We start from the raw sequence: 27,737 nt of genomic DNA, 5'->3' as shown, positions 1-27,737 counted from the left end.
TATCATCAAAAAGTTTATTTATTTTATTTATTCCATTCAAAAAGTGAAACTTGTATATTATATTCATTCATTACACACAGACTGGTATATTTAAAATGTTTATTTCTTTTAATTTTGATTATTATAACTGACAACTAAAGAAAATCCCAAATTCAGTATCTCAGAAAATTAGAATATAACTTAAGACCAATACAAAGAAAGGATTTTTAGAAATTTTGGCCAACTAAAAAGTATAAAAATGAAAAGTATGAGCATGTACAGCACTCAATACTTAGTTGGGGCTCCTTTTGCCTGAATTACTGCAGCATTGCGGCGTGGCATGGAGTCGGTCAGTCTGTGGCACTGCTCAGGTGTTATGAGAGCCCAGGTTGCTCTGATAGTGGCCTTCAGCGCTTCTGCATTGTTGGGTCTGGCATATCGCATCTTCCTCTTCCCAATACCCCATAGATTTTCTATGGGGTTAAGGTCAGGCGAGTTTGCTGGCAAATTAAGAACAGGGATACCATGGTCCTTAAACCAGGTACTGGAAGCTTTGGCACTGTGTGCTGGGGCCAAGTACTGTTGGAAAACGAAATCTGCATCTCCATAAAGTTGGTCAGCAGCAGGAAGCATGAAGTGTTCTAAAGCTTCCTGGTATACGGCTGCGTTGACCTTGGACCTCAGAAAACACAGTGGACCCACACCAGCAGATGACATGGCACCCCAAACCATCACTGACTGTCAAAACTTTACACTGGACCTCAAGCAACGTGGATTGTGTGCCTCTCCTCTCTTCCTGCAAACTCTTGGACCCTGATATCCAAAGGAAATGCAAAATTTACTTTCATCGGAGCACATAACTTTGGACTACTCATCAGCAGTCCAGTCCTTTTTGAAGCGAGACGCTTCTGACGCTGTCTGTTGTTCAAGAGTGGCTTGACACAAGGAATCCGACAGCTGAAACCCATGTCTTGCATATGTCTTTGTGTAGTGGTTCTTGAAGCACTAACTCCAGCTGCAGTCCACTCTTTGTGAATCTCCCCCACATTTTTGAATGGGTTTTGTTTCACAATCCTCTCCATACTATTGCTTGTACACTTTTTTCTACCACATCTTTTCCTTCCCTTCGCCTCTCTATTAATGTGCTTGGACACAGAGCTCTGTGAACAGACAGCCTCTTTTGCAATGATCTTTTGTGTCTTGCCCTCCTTGTGCAAGGTGTCAATTGTCGTCTTTTGGACAACTGTCAATTCAGCAGTCTTCCCCATGATTCTGTAGCCTACAGAACTAGACTGAGAGACCATTTAAAGGCTTTGCAGGTGTTTTGAGTTAATTAACTGAATAGAGTGTGTCTTCAATATTGAACCTTTTCACAATATTATAATTTTCTAAGATACTGAATTTGGGATTTTCCTTAGTTGTCAGTTATAAACATCAAAATTAAAAGAAATAAACATTTGAAATATATCAGTCTGTCTAATGAATAAATATAATATACAAGTTTCACTTTTTGAATGGAATTAGTGAAATAAATCAACTTTTTGATGATATTCTAATTATATGACCAGCACCTGTAAACTATTATAGCAATTAACATGCATTTAAATGTTTAAAAACTTCAAATCAGTTAATTCAGATTGCTCTTTAGTATATTGTAACATATATCCAGTGTTGGGGAAAGTTACTTTTAAATGTAATGCATTACAATATTGCGTTACTCCCCAAAAAAGTAACTAATTACGTTACTTAGTTACTTTTTATGGAAAGTAATGCATTACGTTACTTTTGCGTTACTTTTTAAATATGAGCAGGGTGTCATGAGTCAGGTTTTTCTTCCGTTTTCGCTCTCGCACGCTCTCACTCATTTACACACACACACACACACACACACACACACACACACACACACACACACACACACACACACACACACCTTATTAGCTTATTATATTACTCTTTCTCTGTCCCGCTGACCTCTCTCTCTTCATGCACCTGTTTGTCATTGCAATCAGCGCTCGCGCTGATTTGCTATGACACCTGTTTCTACTTTGCCCTAAGTGTTCACCCTTTATCTGGTGTTTGCTCTGGTAGATTCTTTGTTGGATTATTGTTACATGTCATGCGTTTTTGTCAGCAGTTACATCCTGTCTGTATTGAGAGGTACTCACCTATTCTTGTCTTGTCTGCCTGGAACAGTCTAGCCCCAAAGTTTTTGCTGTATTCTGCTGCTGTTGCTGCTGATTGTAGACCAATGTGGTTCTCTCACCCTGCCTGAGTTATCTACTCCTGAGCTTCAAGTCTGCTATAAGGGAGTCCTGTTCTGTTACTCATCGTGACAGGAGTCTTTCCGTTTGTTCAAGTTTCTATTTACCAGTTCTGTGTGCTGAAAAGACGGACTGCCTTTGTTATATATAATTTCATTAAAGACTGTTATTCCTGTTATCTCTGCATTTGGATCTTTCATTTACCAGCGTGACAGAATAATCCAACCCTCATGGATCCAGCAGATGAGAGGCCTGTCCGGTCGGCGATCGAGATCCAGGGAGCTATGCTTGGCAAACATGAGCAGGAGTTGGCCGCCGCTCATCAGGCTGTTAAGAGTCTTTCAGCTCAGGTTGCTGATCTATCTGCCCGTTTACTTCACCTGCATCAGGAATCTGCCAGGTCTCACAATCGTCAGCTGCCCTCTGAGCCACGAGTCAACAATCCCTCCTGTTATGCGGGTGAGCCTACGGAGTGCAGAGCTTTTCTCATCCAATGTGAAGTTGTCTTTTTCCCTTCAGCCCCAGACGTATGCAGAGGATCGGGCCCGCATTGCTTATGTTCTCTCTCTCCTCACGGGACGAGCACGCGAGTGGGGTACGTCAGTTTGGGAAGCGCAATCTGCATGCTGCAGCAAGTACACTCTTTTCAAGGATGAGATGATCAAGGTCTTTGATAGATCCGTCTTCGGCAGCGAGGCATCACGTCTACTTGCTGTGCTACGTCAAGGCAGAAGATCTGTAGCAGATTTCGCGATAGAGTTCCGGACTCTGGCTACTACAAGTGAGTGGAATGATCCTGCACTAACTGCTCGCTTTCTTGAAGGGTTGAATGTAGACCTTAAGGAGGAGATCTAGGCGCGGGGGTCGCCAACTCAGCTCGATCAACTTATCGACCTGGCCATCCGCCTTGACAAGTGTTTCGAGCAGAGGCGTCGAGTTCGTTCTCCACTTTTTCACATCCTGTGATAACTTTCCTTCTGCTACTGCTTCTGTTCAGAACCAACCTGATGCTGTACCCATGCAGCTGGGGGGCGTACGCATCTCCCCGGAGGAAAGACAGCGGCGAATTATTAACCGTCTCTGCCTTTACTGTGGTACGGCGGGCCATTTCGCTTCATCCTGCAGTTTAAAAGCCAAAGCTCGCCAGTAGACGGAGGAGTACTGGTGAGCGCTTCTGTCATCTCCTCATCACCAAGGTCTCGAACCACTATATCCGCTGTTCTCCGTTGAGCTGGTTTTTCTGTTACCGGTCTTGCCCTCGTCGACTCGGGTGCTGAGGGCAATTTTATCAATGAGATGTGGGCTCGTGAGAACAAGATTCCCTTAGTTGATTTGACTGATGTCGCCTCTGTCTTTGCCCTGGATGGCAGAGAGCTTTCTTCTGTTCGTCGTGTCACCAGTCCGGTTAGTCTCACTGTTTCCGGCAATCATCATGAGACAGTCTCATTTTATGTTTTTCAGTCTCCCTTTACCCCCATTGTTTTAGGACATCCCTGGCTTATCCAACATAATCCTCACATTGATTGGGTTAAGGGGTCTATTCATTCATGGAGTTTAGCTTGTCATGTAAATTGTCTGGTTTCCGCTGTTTCTCCCCGTGTCTTCTGTTCCTCTTTTCCAGGAGGAGCCTGATGATTTGTCTGGTGTCCCGGAGGAGTACCATGATCTGCGGGCGGTTTTCAGTCGTTCCCGGGCGGTATCCTTACCGCCTCACCGTCCGTATGACTGCTCTATCGAGCTCCTTCCTGGCACCACGCCTCCTCGCGGTAGACTGTACTCTCTTTTTCGGCGCCCGAACGAGAGGCTCTGGAAAGATATCTTACAGAATCTCTCGATGCGGGGATCATTACTCCTTCTTCGTCTCCCGCCGGCGCTGGGGTTTTTCTTTGTAAAGAAGAAGGATGGTTCTTTGCGTCCTTGTATCGATTATCGAGGGCTGAACGACATAACAGTCAAGAACCGTTATCCTTTGCCTCTTTATGTCGTCGGCTTTTGAGATCCTACAGGGCGCAAGGGTTTTTACAAAGTTAGACTTGCGCAACGCCTACCATTTAGTGCGTATTAAGGAGGGAGACGAGTGGAAGACCGCGTTCAACACTCCTGTCGGTCACTTTGAGTACCGGGTTCTACCTTTCGGTTTGGTCAACGCTCCCGCTGTATTTCAAGCATTAGTAAACGATGTCTTAAGAGACATGCTAAATGTTTTCGTGTTCGTTTACTTGGATGACATCTTAATTTTCTCAGCCCTCTCTCCAGGTACACGTTCAACACGTTCGCCGTGTCCTGCAGCGCTTATTAGAGAATCGCCTATTCGTCAAGGCTGAGAAATGCGTTTTTCATGCCCAATCGGTTACTTTTCTCGGTTCGGTCGTTTCAGCGGAGGGGATTAGTATGGACCCTGACAAGGTTCGAGCAGTTCTTGATTGGGCTGTTCCCGATTCTCGAGTCGCACTCCAGCGATTTCTGGGGTTTGCGAATTTTTACCGGCGCTTTATTCGTAACTTTAGCCAGGTTGCCGCCCCTCTTACCGCTCTCACTTCGTCCAAGTCCAAATTTGCTTGGTCTGAGACTGCTCAGGATGCGTTTGACCGTCTTAAGATGCTTTTTACGTCTGCGCCCATCCTGATCACTCCTGATCCAGAACGTCAGTTTATTGTTGAGGTCGATGCCTCCGAAATTGGGATAGGAGCTGTCTTGTCGCAACGCTCCTCCCAGGATGACAAGGTTCATCCTTGCGCATTTTACTCCCACCGTCTTTCGCCTGCGGAGCGCAACTATGACGTGGGTAATCGAGAACTCTTGGCTATCCGTCTGGCGCTAGGTGAGTGGCGACACTGGCTTGAGGGAGCCAGTGTACCATTCATTGTTTGGACGGATCACCGCAACCTGGAGTACATTCGCTCTGCTAAACGTCTTAACGCTCGTCAGGCCCGCTGGGCATTATTTTTTGATCGCTTTGATTTTTTTCCATTTCATTTAGACCCGGTTCCAAGAACCTCAAGCCTGACGCCCTTTCTCGGCAGTTTGACTCATCAGAGGGTGCCTCGACCGATGAGAGGATTTTACCTCAGCACTGTGTGGTCGGGGCAGCCGTCTGGGGAGTGGAACAAGCGGTCAGGCGTGCTCTTTCTCACACTGCAAGACCACCCCGCTCTCCTGAGGGAACTTTGTTTGTACCCGAGGCTGCTCGTTCGACGGTTTCTTCGCTGGGGTCATTCTTCTAAATTAGTCGCGCATCCCGGAGTTAGAGGTACTTTAGCGGCCATCCGCCAGAGATTTTGGTGGCCCACTCGTGAGCGCGATATTCGTCGTTTTGTTGCTTCTTGTTCTATCTGCGCTCAGACTAAGTCTAGTAATAGTCCTCCGGCGGGTCTTCTCAGACCTCTTCCCGTTCCTTCGCGTCCCTGGTCGCATATTGCGTTGGATTTTGTTACCGGGCTTCCCCCTTCGTCTGGCAATACGGTCATTCTCACCGTCGTGGACCGTTTTTCTAAGGCTGCGCATTTTATTCCACTCCCTAAATTACCGTCGGCTCAGGAGACCGCACAGATTATGGTGGATCACGTTTTCAAGATCCATGGTCTTCCTTCGGACATTGTGTCTGACAGAGGTCCGCAATTTACTTCTCTGTTCTGGAGGGAGTTCTGTCGCCAGATAGGGGCTTCCCCCAGTCTGTCGTCAGGATTCCATCCACAGACCAATGGGCAAGCCGAGAGGACCAATCAGATTCTTGGTCGCATGCTGCGTAGTCTTACCTCTCAGAATCCCGCGTCTTGGTGCGAGCAGTTACCATGGGCCGAATATGCTCATAATTCTCTCCCATCGTCCGCCACTGGGTTATCTCCGTTTGAGGGTTGCCTTGGTTTCCAACCGCCTGTTTTCTCCGCCCAGGAGTCTCAGGCCTCGGTTCCGTCCGTCGAGGCTTTTATTCAGAGATGTAAGCGTACCTGGAGGAGGGTGAGATCTGCCTTATGTCAGACTAGGGAACGTACTCGTCGTGCCGCTAATCGCCGCAGGGTGAGATCTCCCAGATATTTTTGCGGTCAGAGGGTGTGGTTATCCACCCGCAATTTGCCTATTCAGGAGACGTCTCGCAAGCTCATGCCTCGTTTTATTGGACCCTTTTCTATTGTTAAGGTCATCAGTCCAGTCGCTGTAAAGCTAAGACTGTCTGGTCAGATGCGCCGTGTTCATCCGGTTTTTCACGTGTCTTGCATTAAACCCGTTATTCGTGCGCCCGCACGTCCCTCCGTTCCCCCTCCTCCTATTGACGAGGGGGCCTCCATTTACAGAGTTCGAAGGCTACTCGACGTTCGTCCCCGGGGGCGTGGTCACCAGTTTTTGGTGGACTGGGAGGGGTATGGTCCTGAGGAGAGGTGGTGGATTCCAGCCCGGGATGTCCTGGACCGCTCGCTGATTGACGACTTCTACCGGTCCCGTCAGGCTCCTTCCTCGAGCGCCTAGTGGCGCTCGTTGAGGGAGGGGTACTGTCATGAGTCAGGTTTTTCTTCCGTTTTCGCTCTCGCACGCTCTCACTCATTTACACACACACACACACACACACACACACACACACACACACACACACACACACACACACCTTATTAGCTTATTATATTACTCTTTCTCTGTCCCGCTGACCTCTCTCTCTTCATGCACCTGTTTGTCATTGCAATCAGCGCTCGCGCTGATTTGCTATGAGACCTGTTTCTACTTTGCCCTAAGTGTTCACCCTTTATCTGGTGTTTGCTCTGGTAGATTCTTTGTTGGATTATTGTTACATGTCATGCGTTTTGTCAGCAGTTACATCCTGTCTGTATTGAGAGGTACTCATCTATTCTTGTCTTGTCTGCCTGGAACAGTCTAGCCCCAAAGTTTTTGCTGTATTCTGCTGCTGTTGCTGCTGATTGTAGACCAATGTGGTTCTCTCACCCTGCCTGAGTTATCTACTCCTGAGCTTCAAGTCTGCTACAAGGGAGTCCTGTTCTGTTACTCATCGAGACAGGAGTCTTTCCGTTTGTTCAAGTTTCTATTTACCAGTTCTGTGTGCTGAAAAGACGGACTGCCTTTGTTATATATAATTTCATTAAAGACTGTTATTCCTGTTATCTCTGCATTTGGATCTTTCATTTACCAGCGTGACACAGGGCTTGACTGTTTTTAATATAAGAAGTTCTATTTATAGCAAATGTAAAAGCCCTTTCACACCAAGAAGTGTGATGAATAAACCTCAGGCTGAAGGAAAAGTAAATTCACGTCTGTACAGTAGCACACAGGAGAAGAAGGTTCAATCCTCTTCAGCAATAAAAAAAAACAATGAAGCACAATTGTTAGTTTATCTAAAGTCATTTTTGCATTTAATTATTGCAGGTTTGTGTCATATTCTAAGTTTGCATTTCACTGTTTTAATTAATTTTGATGAATACCAACTCTAAATTTTTTGTGAGTAGGATGAATTAATGCACATTCACATTTAGTCTAGAACTACATCATGTTCACACAGCGCACACAACGCCTCTGTACTCTGATTTCTCTCAGTATGGGGACAGGAGACTTGTCAGTCAATAAATGGAAAAACAAAGAAACTGGCGTTACTTTTTTGAAAAAGTAACTCAGATATTTTCTTGTAAATTAAAAAGTAATGCGTTACTTTACTAGTTACTTGAAAAAAGTAATCTGATTACGTAACTCAAGTTACTTGTAATGCGTTACCCCCAACACTGCATATATCGTTTCCATAATTAGCATTCTTTTAAAAGTAGCTAAAGTGTAGCAACTGACAGCAAACTGTCTTTGGAACAGATTTTGTGATCTTGCTTCAAATAAGAGAGTGATGCGAAAAAAATCTAAAGCAGTGAATGGAGTTTTGCTATAAACTTTTTTTTTATCAATTGGTGCCACACATAGTGCTTTTAGACTTTTTTGTTGTTGTTGTTGACATTAAAACTAAAAAATCCCATTAAAATTTTGCCCATGAGCTAAGAGGTGGCAAGTACGTTGCATATTTCGAGCAACTACCATTGTGATGAATGGAAACGCTTACGAATAGCTCTCTCCAGGTATTATAGACCTCCTTGCTATAATTAATACCTCAATAAGCTTTGTAATGTATATCTCTATGGAAACACGTCCAACTGGTCTATCTCTGAGCAGCAGGGTCAAGCTCATTACTACTCTGAGTCGACATCCTGTCAAGACTGAGTGACATTTAAGCTACTGTAAAAGCACACACAAAAACATACACACAGATATGTTTTTGAGTCTGATCCCTAAACTTTTAAGCTATGATGGATTAGAATTCTGAAACATCTTTTGCATTGACTGTATACAGGTCCTTCTCAAAAAATTAGCATATTGTGAAAAAGTTCATTATTTTCCATAATGTAATGATAAAAATTAAACGTTCATATATTTTAGATTCATTGCACACCAACTGAAATATTTCAGGTCTTTTATTGTTTTAATACTGATGATTTTGGCATACAGCTCATGAAAACCCAAAATTCCTATCTCAAAAAATTAGCATATTTCATCATTTTGCAGAAATGACTGCTTCAATGCGGCGTGGCATGGAGGCAATCAGCCTGTGGCACTGTGTGCTGAGGTGTTATGGAGGCCCAGGATGCTTCGATAGCGGCCTTAAGCTCATCCAGAGTGTTGGGTCTTGCGTCTCTCAGTTTTCTCTTCACAATATCCCACAGATTCTCTATGGGGTTCAGGTCAGGAGAGTTGGCAGGCCAACTGAGCACAGTAATACCATGGTCAGTAAACCATTTACCAGTGGTTTTGGCACTGTGAGCAGGTGCCAGGTCGTGCTGAAAAACGAAATCTTCATCTCCATAAAGGTTTTCAGCAGATGGAAGCATGAAGTGCTCCAAAATCTCCTGATAGCTAGCTGCATTGACCCTGCCCTTGATAAAAACACAGTGGACCAACACCAGCAGCTGACATGGCACCCCAGACCATCACTGACTGTGGGTACTTGACACTGGACTTCAGGCATTTTGGCATTTCCTTCTCCCCAGTCTTCCTCCAGGCTCTGGCACCTTGATTTCCGAATGACATGCAAAATTTGCTTTCATCCGAAAAAAGTACTTTGGACCACTGAGCAACAGTCCAGTGCTGCTTCTCTGTAGCCCATTTCCTGCACACGCCTGTGCACGGTGGCTCTGGATGTTTCTACTCCAGACTCAGTCCACTGCTTCCGCAGGTCCCCCAAGGTCTGGAATCAGTCCTTCTCCACAATCTTCCTCAGGGTCCGGTCACTTCTTCTCGTTGTGCAGCGTTTTTTTGCCACACTTTTTCCTTCCCACAGACTTCCCACTGAGGTGCCTTGATACAGCACTCTGGGAACAGCCTATTCGTTCAGAAATTTCTTTCTGTGTCTTACCCTCTCGCTTGAGGGTGTCAATGATGGCCTTCTGGACAGCAGTCAGGTCTGAGCATGATTGCGGTTTTGAGTAATGAACCAGGCTGGGAGTTTTTAAAAGACTCAGGAATCTTTTGCAGGTGTTTAGAGTTAATTAGTTGATTCAGATGATTAGGTTAATAGCTCGTTTAGAGAACCTTTTCATGATATGCTAATTTTTTGAGATAGGAATTTTGGGTTTTCATGAGCTGTATGCCAAAATCATCAGTATTAAAACAATAAAAGACCTGAAATATTTCAGTTGGTGTGCAATGAATCTAAAATATATGAAAGTTTAATTTTTATCATTACATTATGGAAAATAATGAACTTTTTCACAATATGCTACTTTTTTGAGAAGGACCTGTATGTGACTAATTTTGCCAGATGCTCTGATGTTCAACAAGCATCTGTCACTGTATATGTCTGTTTCACACTGAAGCAGCTCACTGCTAGTCACGTTAAAGTCTCAGATTTCTGTAGTGCTTATCTTGATGTAAGATTCATTAACTGCATTACTGTTTATTTTCCTAGCTCAGGAGTCAGGACTACCGCTGAGTGTTTGGCTTATTACTCATTTCCATTCCACCACTCCTTTAGAAACAGTGAAAGCCTGTAGTATTTCACTTTCACTTAAGTACAACAGCCATTTCCTTAAACTGTTTTAACCTCTTGCACTCACACTAATTCAAGCTCTGCATGAAGCCTTATTGACAAAACAAGTTTAGTTGCAATTTGGCATGTTACATCAAAATCTATTTCTTCATCAATGATATAGCGACGCGATGACATATTTACAAGGGAAGCACCGAATGTTTGGCAACAGAAATTATTCAAGTATAAGCAAAAATAAGCAAAAAGACAGAATAAATTATACCGAACAATGACATGAAACGATCAAATAGAGGTGTGCACTAATGCAGTAAACATGATGGCAGTGTAGAAGCATTTAAAACTGTCAGAGAATGATGCAAAAGTCATTACAATCACAGTCAGCTAGAGAACCGTTTAGTACTGCATTCTACATGTCTCAGATGAAAAGAGGAAGGGGTGGTTGTTGTTGGTTACTGTATAATGATTAAAATCATGAAATAGCCTTAAACCAGGCCTGTAGCCAGCTATGAGGCCACAGAGATCTGTGGCTTTTTGAATTTTTTATGTTTTTTGTTAAAATTTGTTTTTTGTATTATTAATTACTAATTTGCTGTTAAACTGCTCGTATGAATGTCTGCATGACTTGTATAATTCAGTTTAGACAGTTTGCAAGAATGTTTAGCGTCCCTCCCTGGTATGAAAATGATCGCCTTGAGACGCTGGTGGTGTGAACGAGTCTTCAGAGAGCTGTGAGTGAGGGCACAGGCACAGCCTCTGTGTTGCCAGATTTATCTATTATTATAATCGTTTTTGGACTTGTCTTTTCCACTTAATTTAACACTTTAGAAAGTTAATAAAGTAGGAAGTTACTGTTTAGAGTCAGCAATATATTTATCTTATTCAGTGACGTGACATACAGCCAAGTATGGTGACCCATACTCAGAATTCGTGCTCTGCATTTAACCCATCCAAAGTGCACACACACAGCAGTGAACACATACACACACCGTGAACACACACCGTGAACACACACCAGAGCAGTGGACAGCCATTTACGCTGCGGCACCCAGCAGTTGGGGGTCCAGTGCCTTGCTCAAGGGCACCTCAGTTGTGGTATTGCCAGCCCGAGACTCGAATCCACAACCTTAGGGTTAGGAGTCAAACTCTCTTACCACTAGGCCACGACTTCCCCTAATCTTATTTGCAAAAGATTTGAAACAATTTCGGTTTATTTTTATTTATTTTTAGTTCTCTTCAGGAACTCGAGCTGCGTCGGAGGACACTTCGGGAACGCCCTTCAGTGTGACCGGCTCTGAATCGTGTGTAATCTGTCCAATGGATGGGCGAAACGTCACAGGCGGGGTGACGTAGCGACCAGGAAGCTTAAAAGCATGTGCGGTGAAACTGGTGTTTAGCCTTCTGTCTTTCAGCAAGCGCTCTGTGTGTGTGTCAGTCGCTATCTGTTTGTGGGTCTTATTTAGTGTTGTTTGTCCACTGATAAGCTCCATGTCAAAGCTTCAGTCAAAAGAAATTTTGGGCGAGAGCAGACAGCGTTCAGGCTGTGTGTTTTTCCCTGCCCGTGAAAGAAAAAGATTTGGGCTAGGGATACATGGTTTATGTGTTGTCTGCTTGAGAGCAAAGCACGCAGAATCAGCTCTTGAGGGAGTTGACGGCCCGCGATGCGAACGTTTGTTACTGCTTTGCTTCACTCTCAGAAGGCTCTCTTTGAGGAGGGAGCCTTCACTGGCGTTTCTCGTGGTGCCGGCCCCACTTTCGCCGAGGTGGAGCGGAGGCTGTGTTTGCGAGTTTCGCTCTCGGATCCGGTGGAAGGAATGTAGAGGGGCGTGTCCCTATCTTCTTCCTCAACCACCAGATCAAGCGCCCGCTCTCGGGGTTTCGGAAGCCCGCACTGCAGTACCCACCCCCCTCCCCCCCCCCCCCCCCCATGGAGAGGGCGTGATGCTCTGCCTGTCTTTCTCCGAGGAGATTGATATGGAGGGCGTCGATGAGCTTGCCAGTTGCACAAGCATCAGTTGCACAAGCATCAGTTGCACAAGCATCAGTTACACAAGCATATTATGCCTGATATTATAATGAGCAGCATTAATGAGGAGTGGAGCTCGTGCAGTCGGCTCTTGGGGGGGCTGATTGTGCTTTTCCCGTTGTTAAAAAGCCCGCGCTGCGGTTTCAAAAAAAATGTGCGCGCTGCCGAGGCAATGCGTATATCACAGCATTTCGGTTTTTGATGTGAATTTTTATACACCAGACCGTGTTTACTCGTCTGGTTGTTTGACTACATTTAGTTCTGAGGAATAAAATGAAATATTTATCTGACTATGAGAAGTTAGATATAAAGGGGCTCTTGGGATAAAAATTTCTCGAGTGAGACCACGAGTTTACCTCTCTTCTGAGGAGGAGGTTGAGGGCTGCTAGGCAGGAGCAGTCCCAACCCTACCGTGTTCCAGCCCCTCGTGCTGGGGGTGTCACTTCTTGTACTCCCCAGAGTCTAGAGTCAGAGTGGCGCTCCCAGGCCGAGGCTTCTAGCGGAAGGTGGTTCTGCGGACAATCATTCCCGCTGGATAGTCTTCGTCGTAAATGTCCTGACGCCTAAGGCCTAGGACTCTTTGGGGGCCAGCTCCCTCTAGTGAAGAGCGGTGTACACCGCATTACATGGTGCCCGTCTCTCCTCAGTGCCCTCAGGAGATCAGTCTGCCAACCCTGCCGGTGTTCCAGGGCACAACGGTCTCTCAGTTACTGCCCGGAAACGTAGCGGTACTAAGAGGCTCGCTACCTCTACAGAGGTCTCTAGAGCAGCTAGTACGGTCGTCCCCTGCCGGTCCACCACTTCAGGGCAACGAGCTAGCTGCTCTCGTGAGACTGGTTCCCTTAGGAGGTCACATGGCAGTGTGGGAGCCCCTGCCAATTGTGCTTCATTGGGTCCTTCCCCAAGCAGGCTCTGGGCTAGTCTTCCTAGCAGATAACGTGGGTCTGGGGACCGTCATTTTTAATAGGAGACTTCAGCTATGAGAGTCCTGATGCTGTGGCTCAGGACCTTGGAGGGCAGGCCCCTCTGGGGAAGAGCGGTATACACCGCATTACACGATGCCCGTCTCTCCTCAGTGCCCTCAGGAGATCGATCTGCCAACCCTGCCAGTGTTCCAGGTGCAGCAGTCTCCGGCGAGCACTTCTCTCAGTTACCGCCCGGAAACGTAGCGGTGCAAAGAGGCTCGCAACCTCCACAGAGGTTTCCAAAGCAGTTAGTTCGGCCGTCTCCTGCGCCACTTCAGGACACCAGAGATCAGTCTTGAGAGGCTGATTCCCTTAGTAGACTATTTGGCAGCGTGAAAACTACTGCCAAACTTGTCTCACTGGGTCCTGCATACTGTAGTGAGAGGCCACAGAATCCAGTTCGGTTCTCCTCCGCCTCAATTCAACGGGGACTTTCCCACCCTGGTGGGCCCTGAGCAGGCTCTGGTAATGGAACAGAAGTAGACACTCTCTGAGGTAAGAGGCCATCGAGGTGTTCCCCCCTCGCATTGCAGAGTCCAGGTCCTACAGCCTGTACTTCACCGTTCCGAGGAAGGATGAGGTGTTGTGTCCTATTTTAGATCTGCACGCTCGCACCAAAACAGGTAAGTTCGTCTCAGACCAAGTCCAAGGACTGGTTTGTCATGATCAATCTTAAAGATGCACTTATCTCCATCCTTCCACATTGGAAGTTCCTGAGGCTTTGCTTTTGGGCGCAAAAGCCTACCTATACCGGTTCTTCCTCTGGCCTTGCACTCTCTCCTCACACTTTCATTACTCAACCACATCGACGATTGGTTGATATTACCGCAATCAGAGCAGATGGCTGTTCGGCATCGAGTTGTCATTTTCGCTCACACGAAAGAGCTGGGGTTAAGACTTGACGCGAAGAACACCACTTATCTGGGCATGGTGTGGGATTTGACCACGATGCAGGCACATATGTCACCTGCTGGGATCGAGTAAAACCTCACTGCAGTTGTGAGAGTGAGAGAAGGCCGGTCACTCACTGTCAAGCAGTTTCAGAGATTGCTGGGTCTGATGGCAGCTGCGTCCAACGTGATACCTCTTGGCCTGCTGCACATGAGACCCCTACAGTGGTGGCTCAAGGCCAAGGGGTTCTCCCCGAGGGGAAACCCACTTAGCATGATCAAGGTCACGCGGCGATGCCTATGTGCCTTGGACATGTGGAGAAAGCCTTGGTTCTTGTCTCAGGGCCCGGTGCTGGGAGCTCCTTGTCGCCAAGTAACGCTAGTGACGGATGCGTACCTCACCAAGGTGGTGAAGCAGATATGGAGAATTTTTGGCCAGACTCAGGTGGACCTATTTTGCGACTCGATAGACATTGCACTGTCCTCTCTGGTTCTCTCTCTGACTCATCCAGCTCCGTTGGGGCTGGATGCCATGGTACAGACATGGCCGAGGCTTTGTCTGTATGCCTTTCCCCTGATTGCTCTGCTCCCAGGAGTTCTGGAGAGAGTGTGTCGGGACGGGGTCCTTCTGCTGTTAGTAGCCCTGTTCTGGCTTCTCTGGTTCTCGGAACTTGATTTCCCTCCTAGACAGCTCTCCAGGGGAGATTCCCATCAGGTGGGACCTCCTCTCACAGGCGGAGGGTACGCCCCCACTTGAAGTTGGAAGTTATGGGTGTGGTCCCTGAGGGGGCACAGCTTGTAGCTTCCAGTCTCTCAACCGTACTATGCCTTGAGGTGGAAACTTTTCACCTCCTGATGCGGAGGTCGCCAGCTCGACCCAGTTAACTGCCCAGTTGGTACAGTTCTGGAGTTCCTGCAGGCCCTTCTCTCCGCAGGGTTGACACATTTCCTTTGCGGTGCGCTGGGGGTCAAGACTCACTCCTTCTGAAGTTTGGCCATTGGACGGGCTGTCCCCATTACTTGTCAGGCTCCTGGCCCCTTCTCTTGCTTTATCTTTGTTGTTAAGAATTAGTCTGATTTTTGTAAGTCTGTTGTCGTGGGCATAGTCTTTCCCAAAGTGTCCTCCGACGCAGCTCGAGTTCCTGAAGAGGAACGTCTCAGGTTACACATGTAACCATGGTTCCTCGAGGGAACGAGACGCTGCATCTCGGGGCCAATATTCCGGCATCCCTGTCGGCGCTTGCTTCATTCCTAGAGGCTAAATGCTGGTTTCACCGCATGTGCTTCCTGGGCGCTACGTCACTCCGCCTGTGATGTCTCGCCCATCCATTGGACTGATTACACACATGATTCAGAGCCGGTCACGCTGAAGGGCGTTCCCGAAGCGTCCTCCGACGCAGCGTCTTGTTCCCTCGAGGAACCATGGTTACATGCGTAACCTGAGATGTTTTTTGTTTGTTTTAGTAGCAATATCTGGCAACATTGCATCGCCAGCACTTAAACTGACAGCAATCAAAAAAGCACATGGACAGGTTTTTGCTGACAGGATTCAGTAAGGGGAAATGCAAAAATTATCATGATATTATCTGTCATAAACGTTACCAACACACAGATCTGTAGAACAAGTAGGTTACAGAATGAAATTAAATATGCAAAAACTAGCCATGAAAAAGTCTATGCTATGTCATTCAGTATAGTTACATTTTCACAAATCATGCTATAAACTTTCATGTGAGCACTAGACAAAGTTATTGTAGTTATGTAATTTTGCATGAATAATAAACAACTGATAAAATTATCCACCCTAGATCTGTAGAACAAGTAGGTTACAGAATGAAATGAAATATGCAAAAACTAGCCATGAAGAAGTCTATGCTATGTCATTCAGTATAGTTAAATTTTCACAAATAATGCTATAAACTTTCATAAGAGCACTAGACAAAGTTATCGTAGTTATGTATTGTTGCATGAATAATAAACTGATAAAATTATCCACCTTTAAATATAGTAAAGTATTAACAAATTTTGATGCAATAAATAGGGTATGATTTAAAAATAATCATCCCTCCAAAACAAAGAAAACATCTTTCACAAACATCTGCATGTCTTTATAAGTGTTTATAGTGCAGGGTTTTCCTGCATAGAGAATTATGAGGTGGCCGCCTCCACCAAATTTTCTGCCGCCTCTGGTTGTCGACAAAACTCAGGCAGGCAGGCGGTCACGTGCAAGCATCATTGAATTGCTTCCATTATAGCATTCCATTTAGTTCACACTTGGAAAAATACTGATATTTTTATAAAAGTTTACTTGATATTTCTTTACAGCGACTCATCATTTCTATTAATTTTCCACTTATTTACGCGATCTGATGAGCATTAACTCATATTAGCGATCATATCTCTGTATGAATGAATGATGCGCGGTGCCGTTTACTACACACACACACACACACACACACACACACACACTGATGAAGCGCGCAAAGCTCACGGTTTTTATGGTTTTTATGCATTCAAATAATTAGACATGCTAAAGCACAGAATTTGGTAACAATAAAAACATATGGTGAAAGAAAATAAAATATTTCATAGGGCCCTAAACATGTCATTTTTGTCAAACTTTTAATAAACTGATGTGACATTGTATAAGTTCTATGATTTTAATTAATTAGACATGTTTTTTGATAATAAAATGTAATTTAACCATTAAAAAGGATTCTAGAAAAATGAATAATACAATAGTATATGGTTTGTGTTATTTTAATGAGATTTGGGGTGTTTTCTTAACAATGAAGAAAGTTTACATGAGAAATGCCAAGCTGGTATTTTAGTATAAAAACTACAAATAAGTTATTACAAACACTTGATGCTGGATTAAAGTGAGATTTGGGTTAAAAACTTACTATTAATTTTATAAAAAGTCTTAGCTTGGTGCTAAAGTTAGCTCTAATGCACCTGTTACCCTGCTGCGATTGCATTTGATGATGTACTGTATCAGAAGAATTCACCCAAGGTTTCTAAGAAAATATTTTATTTTGTAGAAAGACACTTTAAGTGGATAAATGTATGTGGGAACAATGTTATGTGGACCAGGAGACTGAGAAGTGGATAAATATTTTCAGTTTCAAGAAATGTTTAACAACCTAATGTTATATGTTCACCTATACTACAAAAGGGCCCCCTTTAGCTGGTATGTTTAATTTAATTTCATGTTCAGCAGGTTTGTTTTTGTAAAATGTAACTTTAGAATTGTCATTTTCTTCAATCATTTAATTATTATAGCACCTAAAATATGTTGTGTGTAAAAAAAAGTGTTTGTTTCAGCCAGTTAAAGGGTGGGTACATTGTGTGCACATGATCAGGATGGTACCACCTCCACCTCATTTTGAGCCAGGAAAAACCCTGTAGTGTATATAATGAGTTGTATTTGTAGGGGTTATTATAACACAATTCTTTAAAACCAACCCCCATCTATTCATCAACACCCCACCAACACCATTTTTATGAATTTTTACAAAGCATGTGACAATGTGATACGTGCACTTTCCCAAATTAGTAATGAGAATAATTTATAAATCTGCTGCTGTCAACAAAAAGAACCACTGAGGACTTCCTGTTGTTTTCCGACAAAATAAAAGCTCCATCAACATTCATAAATGTATTGTAATTTTACTGTTGTTCTGTTAAATAAAATTAAAAAGACAATAATAATGAAAATAATTACAACAGCTCTATTAATACATTTATTATAACATTCACACATAGTGTTCTAATTGGGATCTGTAATATTTTGTAATGTTTAAAAGAATTCCTCTCTGCTCAGCAAGGCTGCATTTATTTGCATACCTGATTCAAGAAGGGGGTCTCAAAAATGGCCAAAAAATATTATTTTACTTTAAACTTACTAAACTTATTAATTTTAATGTCTGCTAGAATGTAAAAAAATTTTCAATGCTAAATACGTATTTGTAAATTGTTGTTTTGTATTAGTGTACAATGTTTAAAAATAATAATTTATTCTATGTAGTGTCCATTTCATTCATTTCACATTTAATATTGGAGGCATCCAAGTTATTTGACATATTTTACTTTTTTTTTTTTTTTTTTTTATTTTTTTAAGTAACGCAATAGCTGCTTTTCCTGGTAATTGGTTACTTTTATAATCATGTAACTCAGTTACTATTTGTGTGAAGTAACTAGTAACTATAACTAATTACTTTTTTAAAGTAACTTGCCCAACACTGGTCACTACTGTTGCACTATACTGCTGCTTCTGCCACTTTATGACAATAGATTTACACTTCGAATTAGGTAGTGTGTCATCAATGACAGTAGCTCATTGGAAAAGGATGGAAAATGCACTTTATTGTGTTTGCACTAATAAATGCTGCTGCCTGCCAGCTGCAATCACCAGTAAACGTTGTTCCATATTTTTTTCTATATCATCATAAATATCATTATCACAAATATTCTTGAAATATTGTGATATAATTTTGAGGCAGTATCGCCCACCCCATTCAGCATATCAACAAAGTATATTAAAACTCAAGCCACTTAAACCTGCGCCTCATTTCTCCAAGTGATCTATTAATTGCAATCTGTTCATTCCCTGGAGCCCAAATTATTACTCACATTTTTTCCTGTTCTCATTTACTTGCATAAAGATGCCTCAACTCAATTTCTAATTACATATTTCCAAACCCCTCATGGGTTTTAATGGACGCCTTTAAATCTTTCGGGCTTTAATCTTGATCGTTTCTTAGCTTTAACGCTTTTCGTCTTATCTTTTAGGAATGATAATATCTTAGTTTGTGCATTTGGTACTGCACACAGTACACACTCACTCATAACAGTGCCTACCTTAAAAAACAAACAAAAAAAAAGAAAAAAAAAGAAAAGAAAAGCCCTGAAATTGCATTTACTAATATAGATTTTTCTATCTATCTATCTATCTATCTATCTATCTATCTATCTATCTATCTATCTATCTATCTATCTATCTATCTATCTATCAAGTTATCTTGCATGCAAGGTTACAGTCATTTGTAATGTTTTTGTGCATTTCTACAACATTTCAAAATCATTCCACAAATTTGTTCTTACCAGACAATGTCAGACAATGCAGAAACAGAAAACATGATAAAACAAGGGTAAACACTGGCTGTGCTTTTACAAGACTGAATTTGTTTGCAAATATGCCTTATTTTTTGTGATTCTGTTTGTAGTAGCACAGAAACGGCATACTTCACCTTAAAGTTGCAATGCTTTTGGGAAATAAAAAAAGATTTGTAGATTTGTTTTTGTTTCTACGATCTGCTTATGATGCTTTTGGGAAACTCTGCCTCTATCAGTCTGTACTCTCATATTCTTATATTCTCAGAAAATTAAGCATGTAATCAACATTCTTCAAAATTCCTTTTTATCCTATATAAACCTCATAGCATACAAAAATGTCTGGAGAATACTGCATTATACTTAAAGTAATGCAAACATGAGTAGATCCAGTCATCTGAATTCTAACTATACCATAATGCAATTTTACACTGTAAAAGTGGCACGGGAGTACTTCTGAAGTGGCATTTAGGTATCTTTTTTCACAAGTTAATGCTGCTCTGGGCATGCTCAAAATTCAGTGTAAATGTGCAATTATGCATAAAGCTAAAATAAATTAAGCCTGCTTTGACTCACATCAGCCTCTAGCATCAAAGTACACAGTTAGAACAGCAGCGTAATGCATTTATGTCACCTCGGAACAGCAGTCTGTGTAAAGACACATACTGTAAATAACAATTCAGAAGCAATTCTGTGCCACCTTTGCAGTGTAAATTTGGCAATAGACTATTGAATGTTGCTCAGAGGTGGCATTAATGCATTTACACAGCAAATATAATTGTATGCTTTGATGCTTTGCAGATCTGCAGCCTTAATTTAGTCTGGATTTTATGCTGCATTACATTTGAGCAGGCAAAAAGCAGCATTAAATTGGCTGTGTAAACATGCCTTAATTCACCTAATCATAGACCATTACAACTATCCTTGCTTGTTTTTATTTTTTCTCGTATATAAATCATTCCATAAAAGCATGTGCTAAATAAATAAATGTAATGTAAAGCCCCATTCACACTGACAGTGATTTTATTCACTGAATAAAACACACAAGCTTTCCACACAGCATTATGTTATTACATTTCTGCAAGTGTGGAATCACATATCACCACTAGAACAACTGATCAAATCACCTTCACTGCGTCTGCGATCTCACTGTAGTAGTGAATTACAATCATTGAGTTCCTTAGACACAATCTGTTATTATTACACCCATAATTCTCTCAAGAGCTTGTACAAACAGAGGACACATCACACCTACGATATTAAAAGCTAGTCTCTCATAAATGTGTCATTCTTGCTCACGTTTTGGATTGGAGATGTCATCCCTGCTATTATTGCAATATACACAGCCGGCCTACAGGTGTGTAAGCATTGTGATTGAATGTAATCATGTATTATTCAATAAGCTGTCTGAATATTCATGAGGCCGACGCTGCTTACTGTGTTCAGGAAAGATATGTTGTCGTTATATTGTCAGTCTCTCAAGTGAAACGGGAATAGAAGTTGAGCGGACAGTCCTATAATACTGCATTAAGGTCAAGGAAACTGCATTTTTGTGAAAAGATGCAATGGAATGTATTTCACTTATTGTAGTTTGAACTTCAAAGAAATGGAGCCAAGAGAGAAAGGAAATCTGAAATTAAAGGAAGTTGTCGGAGTCATTCTCTCCAGGCAGCTGTAACAAACACAGGATGTGCACTCATGCACTAAGCTAATTGGACACTGGTTTGTCACCTCTCTTTCAATGCACCCCTCCTCATCTCTTCTCTCCACATGCACATACACATTATGTGCTAGAGGCATGCAAAAAAATAATAATTATGAAGCCTGTATGTATAAGTGTATTTTTAATGCATTCATAAGGTCTTAGATTTTAACAGTTGTATGTTAAAACCACACAATATACCTTTCAATATTTATAATCAATCATTTTTACATTTTCAATTAACACCCGAAATAGTATTCCTTGACCATGTTATCAACTACAATGAGAATATGATGCTTCTTAATAGGCATATCTATCAGTTCGTCCATCATTACAGTTGTGTGTACTGTTCTAACTGCAAAACCACAGTAAAAACTGAAGTCCCTCTTGCTCTAGTCAAATCACAGCATGCTTTTAAAGATCTTCTGCTCTCTGTGTCTTACCTCCTGGACCCTCTAGAGAGCTGATCGATCCAATCTCCTCCAGGGACATTCTGTTATAGATACTCCCAGCCATAGTTCAATCTTTCTGAAGCCTCTTTTCCTGCCTCTAATTCACATGCGTTCCTTCCCTCTTTTTTGTTCCTTCACTTTTTTCACCTCCTTGACGTCAGCATCGGTTTCCAGAAAGCCTCCCCACCTCTTATTCTTCCTCTCGCATGTCCCTTACTAGATCTTTAATTTCTTGATTGTTCCCTCCCTGTCTTGTGACACCTCAGGCTTCCTTGTTCTTCCCATTTTTGGCTTCCCTCTTGTAGTAAGTTTAAAGGCAGTTTGAGGTAGTATAAATGGCTGGGCTTTCTGCCTCCTAATATCCTTCTATCTGACTCTAACAACACAGATTCCAGACACACAGGTTGGCAGAGAATTTCAGCCTCCTCCCTATCACTCCCTCTCAGCTGCTGAAGACTGTGACAGACTCACCAAGAAAGCTCAACATAAACGTAAGACCAAACGCAGACACCTAATAAGAAGAGACAATGAAAAAGAGAGAGAGAGACAGGATAGAGAAAAAAGGAGGAGGAAGAGAAAATGTCTCATGCGAACAAAGACTGAAGAGGAAATTCTCCTTAGGAAAGACGAATCACTTGAGAGCTTTCTATAAAATCTAATCTCTTTAAATGTGTCTCCTATAAAATTACATTGAAAGCTGAGACTTATTTAAGCCTCTTGTTGTTTTATTTGTGAGAAAATGTTTCAGATGAGCTCTCAACAATGTCTCACACCCTGCCAAGATACGTCTGCAATGAGGGATCAATATGAAATTTCTATTTGAAACATTTCTTGTGAGGTACCTCCAAGATGATCTGGGGTGCGTTTCCCAAAACCATAGTTGCTAACCTGTTAGCAACTTAGTTGGTTGGCAATGGGAAATTGCATTGCAACCAACAAAGTTGCTTACTTAGTTAGCAACTATAGTTTTGGGAAACGCACCCCTGAACGATCCTATGCACAGGTAATATATTCTTTTATAAACAGTTAAAGTGGTGGAGTGTTTGGAGTGATGTTGTGGTGGTTGTTATCGCTGGTGACCTTTTGTCATAAACTCAGGCATGCAAAAATACCAACACCAGGCAAAATTCAACAACTGACAATCAACAAATAACTAAAAATCGTTTTAGATTTAGATGATTCATTTTAAATAAAATAATTGATTTAAATAATAATACACTAACTAATGTTAATTTATTCAACTTGAAATGTTTAAATTCCATAAGTAAATGACTATGCATTGGTCACTACTGACATGGTTTTGGGTTAGAGCAGATCTACTGGAGGGGCATTGGATCATCTGCGGGGGGGCACTGTCGTTTGATAAATATTTTTTGACGCATTGGCAACATCATAGTAGCATGGAAATCCAGACCTAAATCTGAAAGATCTATATAGAATGACAATGAACGATTTAGACTTGGGTTTTTATCTAAAAGAGGAACAGAAGACAGCGCTGAAATTTGCTGTTTTGCCGACCGGATACGGCAAGAGTCAGTTAGCTCCAATGATCTATATAGAATGACATTCTACCCTAGAATGTTAGCTCCAATGATCTATCTATATAGAATTGTGACGAGTGGGGCGGGGCCGAGAGCCGTGGGAACGGAGCGAGGCCGGTGGAGTGATTGGGAAATGAGCGACACCTGCTCCACTCACCTGTCTCGATTCCCACGGAGGAGATCGGAAGGATACAAATGAGGAGCGACGACAGTGAAGGACGAGAGAGGACCAGGCCTGGGTTTTATGTTGTGTTTGGTTTTTTGTTTGTGCGCGGCAGTCGACCGTGAGGGGCTGTCGCGCTGTTTTATGTTTATTTTGGTGATTAAAGTTCTATTTGAATGTTCGCCGGTTCCCGCCTCCTTCTTCCCGTGATTATGGAGTTTTATATTATTTACAAGAATGTCATTATATAATTTTTTTTATTTTATTTTTTACCTGTCTTGATTCCTAATACACAACAGATGACGACTGTTAATTAAAACGTTCAGAATACGATTCCATATAAGGTTAGTATAGCCTAGTTTAGCACTTTGCGAATGGACAGCGACTCGTAGCCTATTCTCGCGTTCTACGAGTTCAGTAGCCTACATTTTTGGGGAAAAGCGCTAGGAATTGCGGCTAATGTTTATAACCTTGCACGTAGAGAGCGCTTTTAAGAGCTAAGATAGGCTAGGCTACATCGTTATCGGGAAACCCGGCCCAGAACAGATAGCCTAAACAACAGAACAGGACAGAAAATAATAATATAAATATAATATAGGCTAAATAAAAAAACCTAAAATAGGCCTACAATAAATAGCAATATATTTTTTATACTTAAATAATTAACAAATTACGACGACAAAAATAAAACACTGAATCAGTTTGAAGCTTTAAAAAACCGCCAAAAAAATAAATAAAAAATGTCCCCATCAGACAAAGTTTTTTCGTATAGATGTTTCTGAAAACTTAAGACTTTTTTCTTCAGAAAACGAGTAGGACATCATCACACAAATGTCTGCGTATTAAATCTTTTGGCGGTTGTCCGGAGCTAGCATTCGCAGAAGAAGGGCCAGCTCGGCTTTCATAGACCGTAGTACTGGTGGTCGTGGCCGGAGTATCTAAGTCTGCTGATTGACGAGGCTGCGGCGGTCTAAACCATTTTCGTAAATCCATTTTTTTTTTTTTTTTTAGAATTTTTTTAAATTAGTTGCTAATAACTGTCTATAATATAGACGGACAAACTGTTTTTTTTCAACTTGAAATGGATTTTGTGCGTGCTGCAAATCAAATGTAACAAGTTTACTCGGCGACCAATAAACATTCACCATGACGAAGCCTAGTAACGTGCCATGAACAACCAAAATTATGCATTTTCCCCATTCTTTTTATTTTATTTAATTTAAGTTACAGTTTGAACATTTAATATTAAAATAATAACTAAAAGGGATATTTTTTGGGGCCACGCCATGGCCTGTAGGAGGGGCATCAATGACCGCTAGGGGGGGCACGGCCCTCGAATGCCCCACCACAGCGCCGGCGCTGCTAATGACAAATATACCTTGTTGTAAACTGTTACCCAAGTAACATAAAGTGACAACAAAAATAGCTACAATAAAATAAACCAAGAGGCGGAAAACTGCAACCGTGTACTGTATTCATGCTGCAATGCATGCTGGGAACCCAAGCGCCAGTATGGTACTGTGGACATCACACTATTACAGTTAATCTGTAAATAAACACAAGATGTCTGTAATACAGATACAAATAAACACTGAGATTCTACAGCGCAATGCTGCTACATCAATTATTCCATTTCTGTTCAATGTGATGTCACAGTAAACTATTTATTTAGATTTAATTGTAATATAGTGTAGAAATAAAACTGTAAAAATGATCATGCAAGTACAAGAACTATAATCCAACAAAATACGCTAAATTCATGCCAATTCATGCAAATGTTATACAGTGTGCTTTGTAAACAAACTCTATAAATCTAAACCTTGTAATAATAAATGCAAAACAAAACAAACTGGAGAGTTCCTATTTGTGAACATTTCTAAAACCTGGCTAAAGGAGTTGTATTTATGATGCTCAGTTAGTTGTCATAATGTCTGCAGCTTGTGTTTACTTGTGGCTAACTGGACTTCGTTATCACAAGTGTCAACTGAAAATGAGGGTTGTATCATTTAGACAGATCTAGATGTGTTCATATACTGCTAAATTAGTACTCTGGATGACAGTATTGGCAAGGAAAACGGTTTCTTAATGCGATCGGGTCAAGAAAATGCATCGGATGGAGGCCAGCACGTCTTAAATGTGATGATGTACTGAAGTCTTGAAGGTCAATGCTCACAAGCAAAGTGGAAAGTTGATTGGGCTCTTGAAAGGGCTCTTGAAAGTCCTTGTTAGTGCCATTGACTGGCTAAAACTGGAGGCACTGACATTCCCTATAATAAAGAGCCTGGACAGTCTTGTCTTAACCCACTTTAGAACCTAGATCAGCTCAAGACATTCTGTCCGAGCACCACTTCACTCAGTAATTGAGTAATGGAGCTGGCCTTCAGGATCAGCATGTTTAGGTGCTTACAATCTGCTGAAATGGCACTGCTCCCTCAGCAGACCACAATGCAGAAAGGCATGCAGAATACTACAGACTCGTAAAGCTACAGATTTAAAAACTAAGAAGCCAGCATCTTAAAGTACAGCCACATTTCTAGAACAGTTATTATTCTATTCTGTCTGTTCTGAGAGCTGTAGTCACTTTGTCACTTGGATAAAAAGTCACTTTGGATAAAAAGCATTTACCTACTGGGCACTCTAATGTCGTATGTTGTAATTATTAAGTAATTAACATATTTTCCTTACATCTTGATGTGTATCTTATCTCATCTGAAAGTCTTTACATATCTTTTCCAAGGTAAAAATATATTTTTACACAATTATTACATACATTTTTGTGTGTGAGTCGTGCCACATGACATTTTACTATCTGAACTAAACTTGCTTTGTCATAAAAAGGTCTGAAATTATGATATTTTAAGAGACTAGCTGACCTTGACACACAGTCATGAGGGTCTGCTGTTTTGTGTTTTTCTGCATGATGATGAAAGTTCATCTTCAGTTTGTATAATTAGTAAAGCATTTTGAAAAAAAAGAAAAGAAAATAAATTATATAAAAAAAGATGCCAAATTATTTAATAATGTTTTCTTTTCAAGAATTTCATTCATTTAATAAGGCTTTTTTTCATTGCCTTGTGATGTTATCAGGAGAAGTTGTATAACGCTGACGTTTTTTATTTTATGCCTACAAAATACATATTTAAATTAATTTTAATTCAGAAAGCTTGAAAAGCTCATCACAGAAAGGGAGTATTCTACAATGGGAACTGCACCAATATCAGGTCTAATGTCCTTGTTTCTCTTATTTTACAGTCTACAAAACCTCCTGAGTAGACATCAGAGAACAGATAGCACATGGCCAAAACAAACGTCCCGAGGTTGGTAGTATGGCTGCAGCCCCAGAGGGAGTAACTCAATATTTGGGTCACTAACCTGTGAATAAGAGTAACATGTTCCAGGTTGCACCATTTATTATTCACACAAAGTTCACCTAATTTTTCTTGGTCTCTTGGTCTCTTTTCTCTCTGTGTGCACAATCCATTCAGTGTGATCACAGAGCTGAAAGAATAGACTATGAACCAAGATTCTGTGCAGTGTAAGAGATTACAGTGTGTGTATTCTCATGACTGCAGGTCAGCACTGATAGCTAATTCATTTAATACCAGAAACCTGCACAATTACAGAAGGATGGTAATTTCTGTGAAAAGACATACAATTCAAGGTGATGCTGATTTACAAGGTGCTTTATGTATATATTCAGGGGTATCTTTGGTAACATTTTCAGATTTGTTAACGTTAGTCAACACACTAGGTATCAGAAACTAAAAATGATTTTTTTTTTACAGCATTTATTAATCTGCAACATACTGTTGTTCATTGTTAATTCATGCTTGTTTAAAATACATAAACTAATGTTAATTTATAAAATTTTAAAATGTTTAAAAATGTATTAGTATAAATTAACATTCAGTAAAAGTATTGTTCATTGTTAGTGCATTACACATAATAAATTAACTAATGTTAACAAATTAAACTTCATTGTAAAGTGTTGCTAATTAAACTAGAATAACTTTTAATTATCATTTTTTAATTTCTGATTTTATTTTCTCCATTCTAAAGTGTTTTGAGGTAATTAAATGGCAGAAAAATAATTAAATGTGACGTAATGTCTGCACCATTAGAAGTACAAACTGAGCAACAAAAACACTTTCCCATCTTTCATTGTTTAGAATGAAAAACAATCCCACCTCAAACTAATCAAAAATTTCACACTACTCTTTTAATTATGATAAGAAATTCTGGTTACACTTTATTTTAAGGTGTCCTTGTTACAGTGTAATTATACATTTAAGTACTGAGTAATATTAATTTATTGCATGTAGTTACTATATGTTTAGAGTTAGGGTTTGGTTTAGGGTTACTTGCATGTAATTATGCACAATTAATTGTTATTATAATAGTAAGTACATGTAACACGTGTAACAAGGACACCTTAAAATAAAGTGTCACCGAATTTCAAAAATCTAAAATCTAAATCATTGAATACCTGTATACTTTTACTGTATAATATACATAATCACATGTATCATAATTATGTTACTTTTTCATCATCAGTTCTCAACATCAACTCCCCTGTTCTCAGAATTGTTCTTGTACAGGAGGATGTGATCATCTTTCTGTTTT

The 27,737-nt window shown here is 41.4% G+C and overlaps 1 protein-coding gene across 7 annotated transcripts in view; it reads right to left on the bottom strand.

Moving 5' to 3' along the window:
- LOC109053471 (MAGUK p55 subfamily member 2-like) overlaps nucleotides 1-27,737 on the bottom strand; it is a 56,301-nt gene that overhangs the window by 15,132 nt on the left and 13,432 nt on the right. Inside the window, exon 1 of one of the 7 annotated variants that reach the window (XM_042735117.1) lies at nucleotides 21,402-21,877. The exons of 4 other annotated variants lie outside the window; for them this stretch is intronic. In XM_042735117.1, the coding sequence (XP_042591051.1) occupies nucleotides 21,402-21,474 (73 nt within the window). In that variant the 5' untranslated portion in view covers nucleotides 21,475-21,877. Of the gene's footprint in view, nucleotides 1-21,401; nucleotides 21,878-27,737 lie in introns of those variants that run through there. 2 more of the 7 variants (XM_042735123.1, XM_042735119.1) reach the window with 2 other exon arrangements.

This window comes from Cyprinus carpio, chromosome B12 (genome assembly GCF_018340385.1).
Source record: "Cyprinus carpio isolate SPL01 chromosome B12, ASM1834038v1, whole genome shotgun sequence".
NCBI classification, from domain to species: Eukaryota; Metazoa; Chordata; class Actinopteri; order Cypriniformes; family Cyprinidae; genus Cyprinus; species Cyprinus carpio.
Note: the sequence above shows the minus strand (reverse complement) of the source record. Positions and strands in the feature narration are given on the sequence as shown.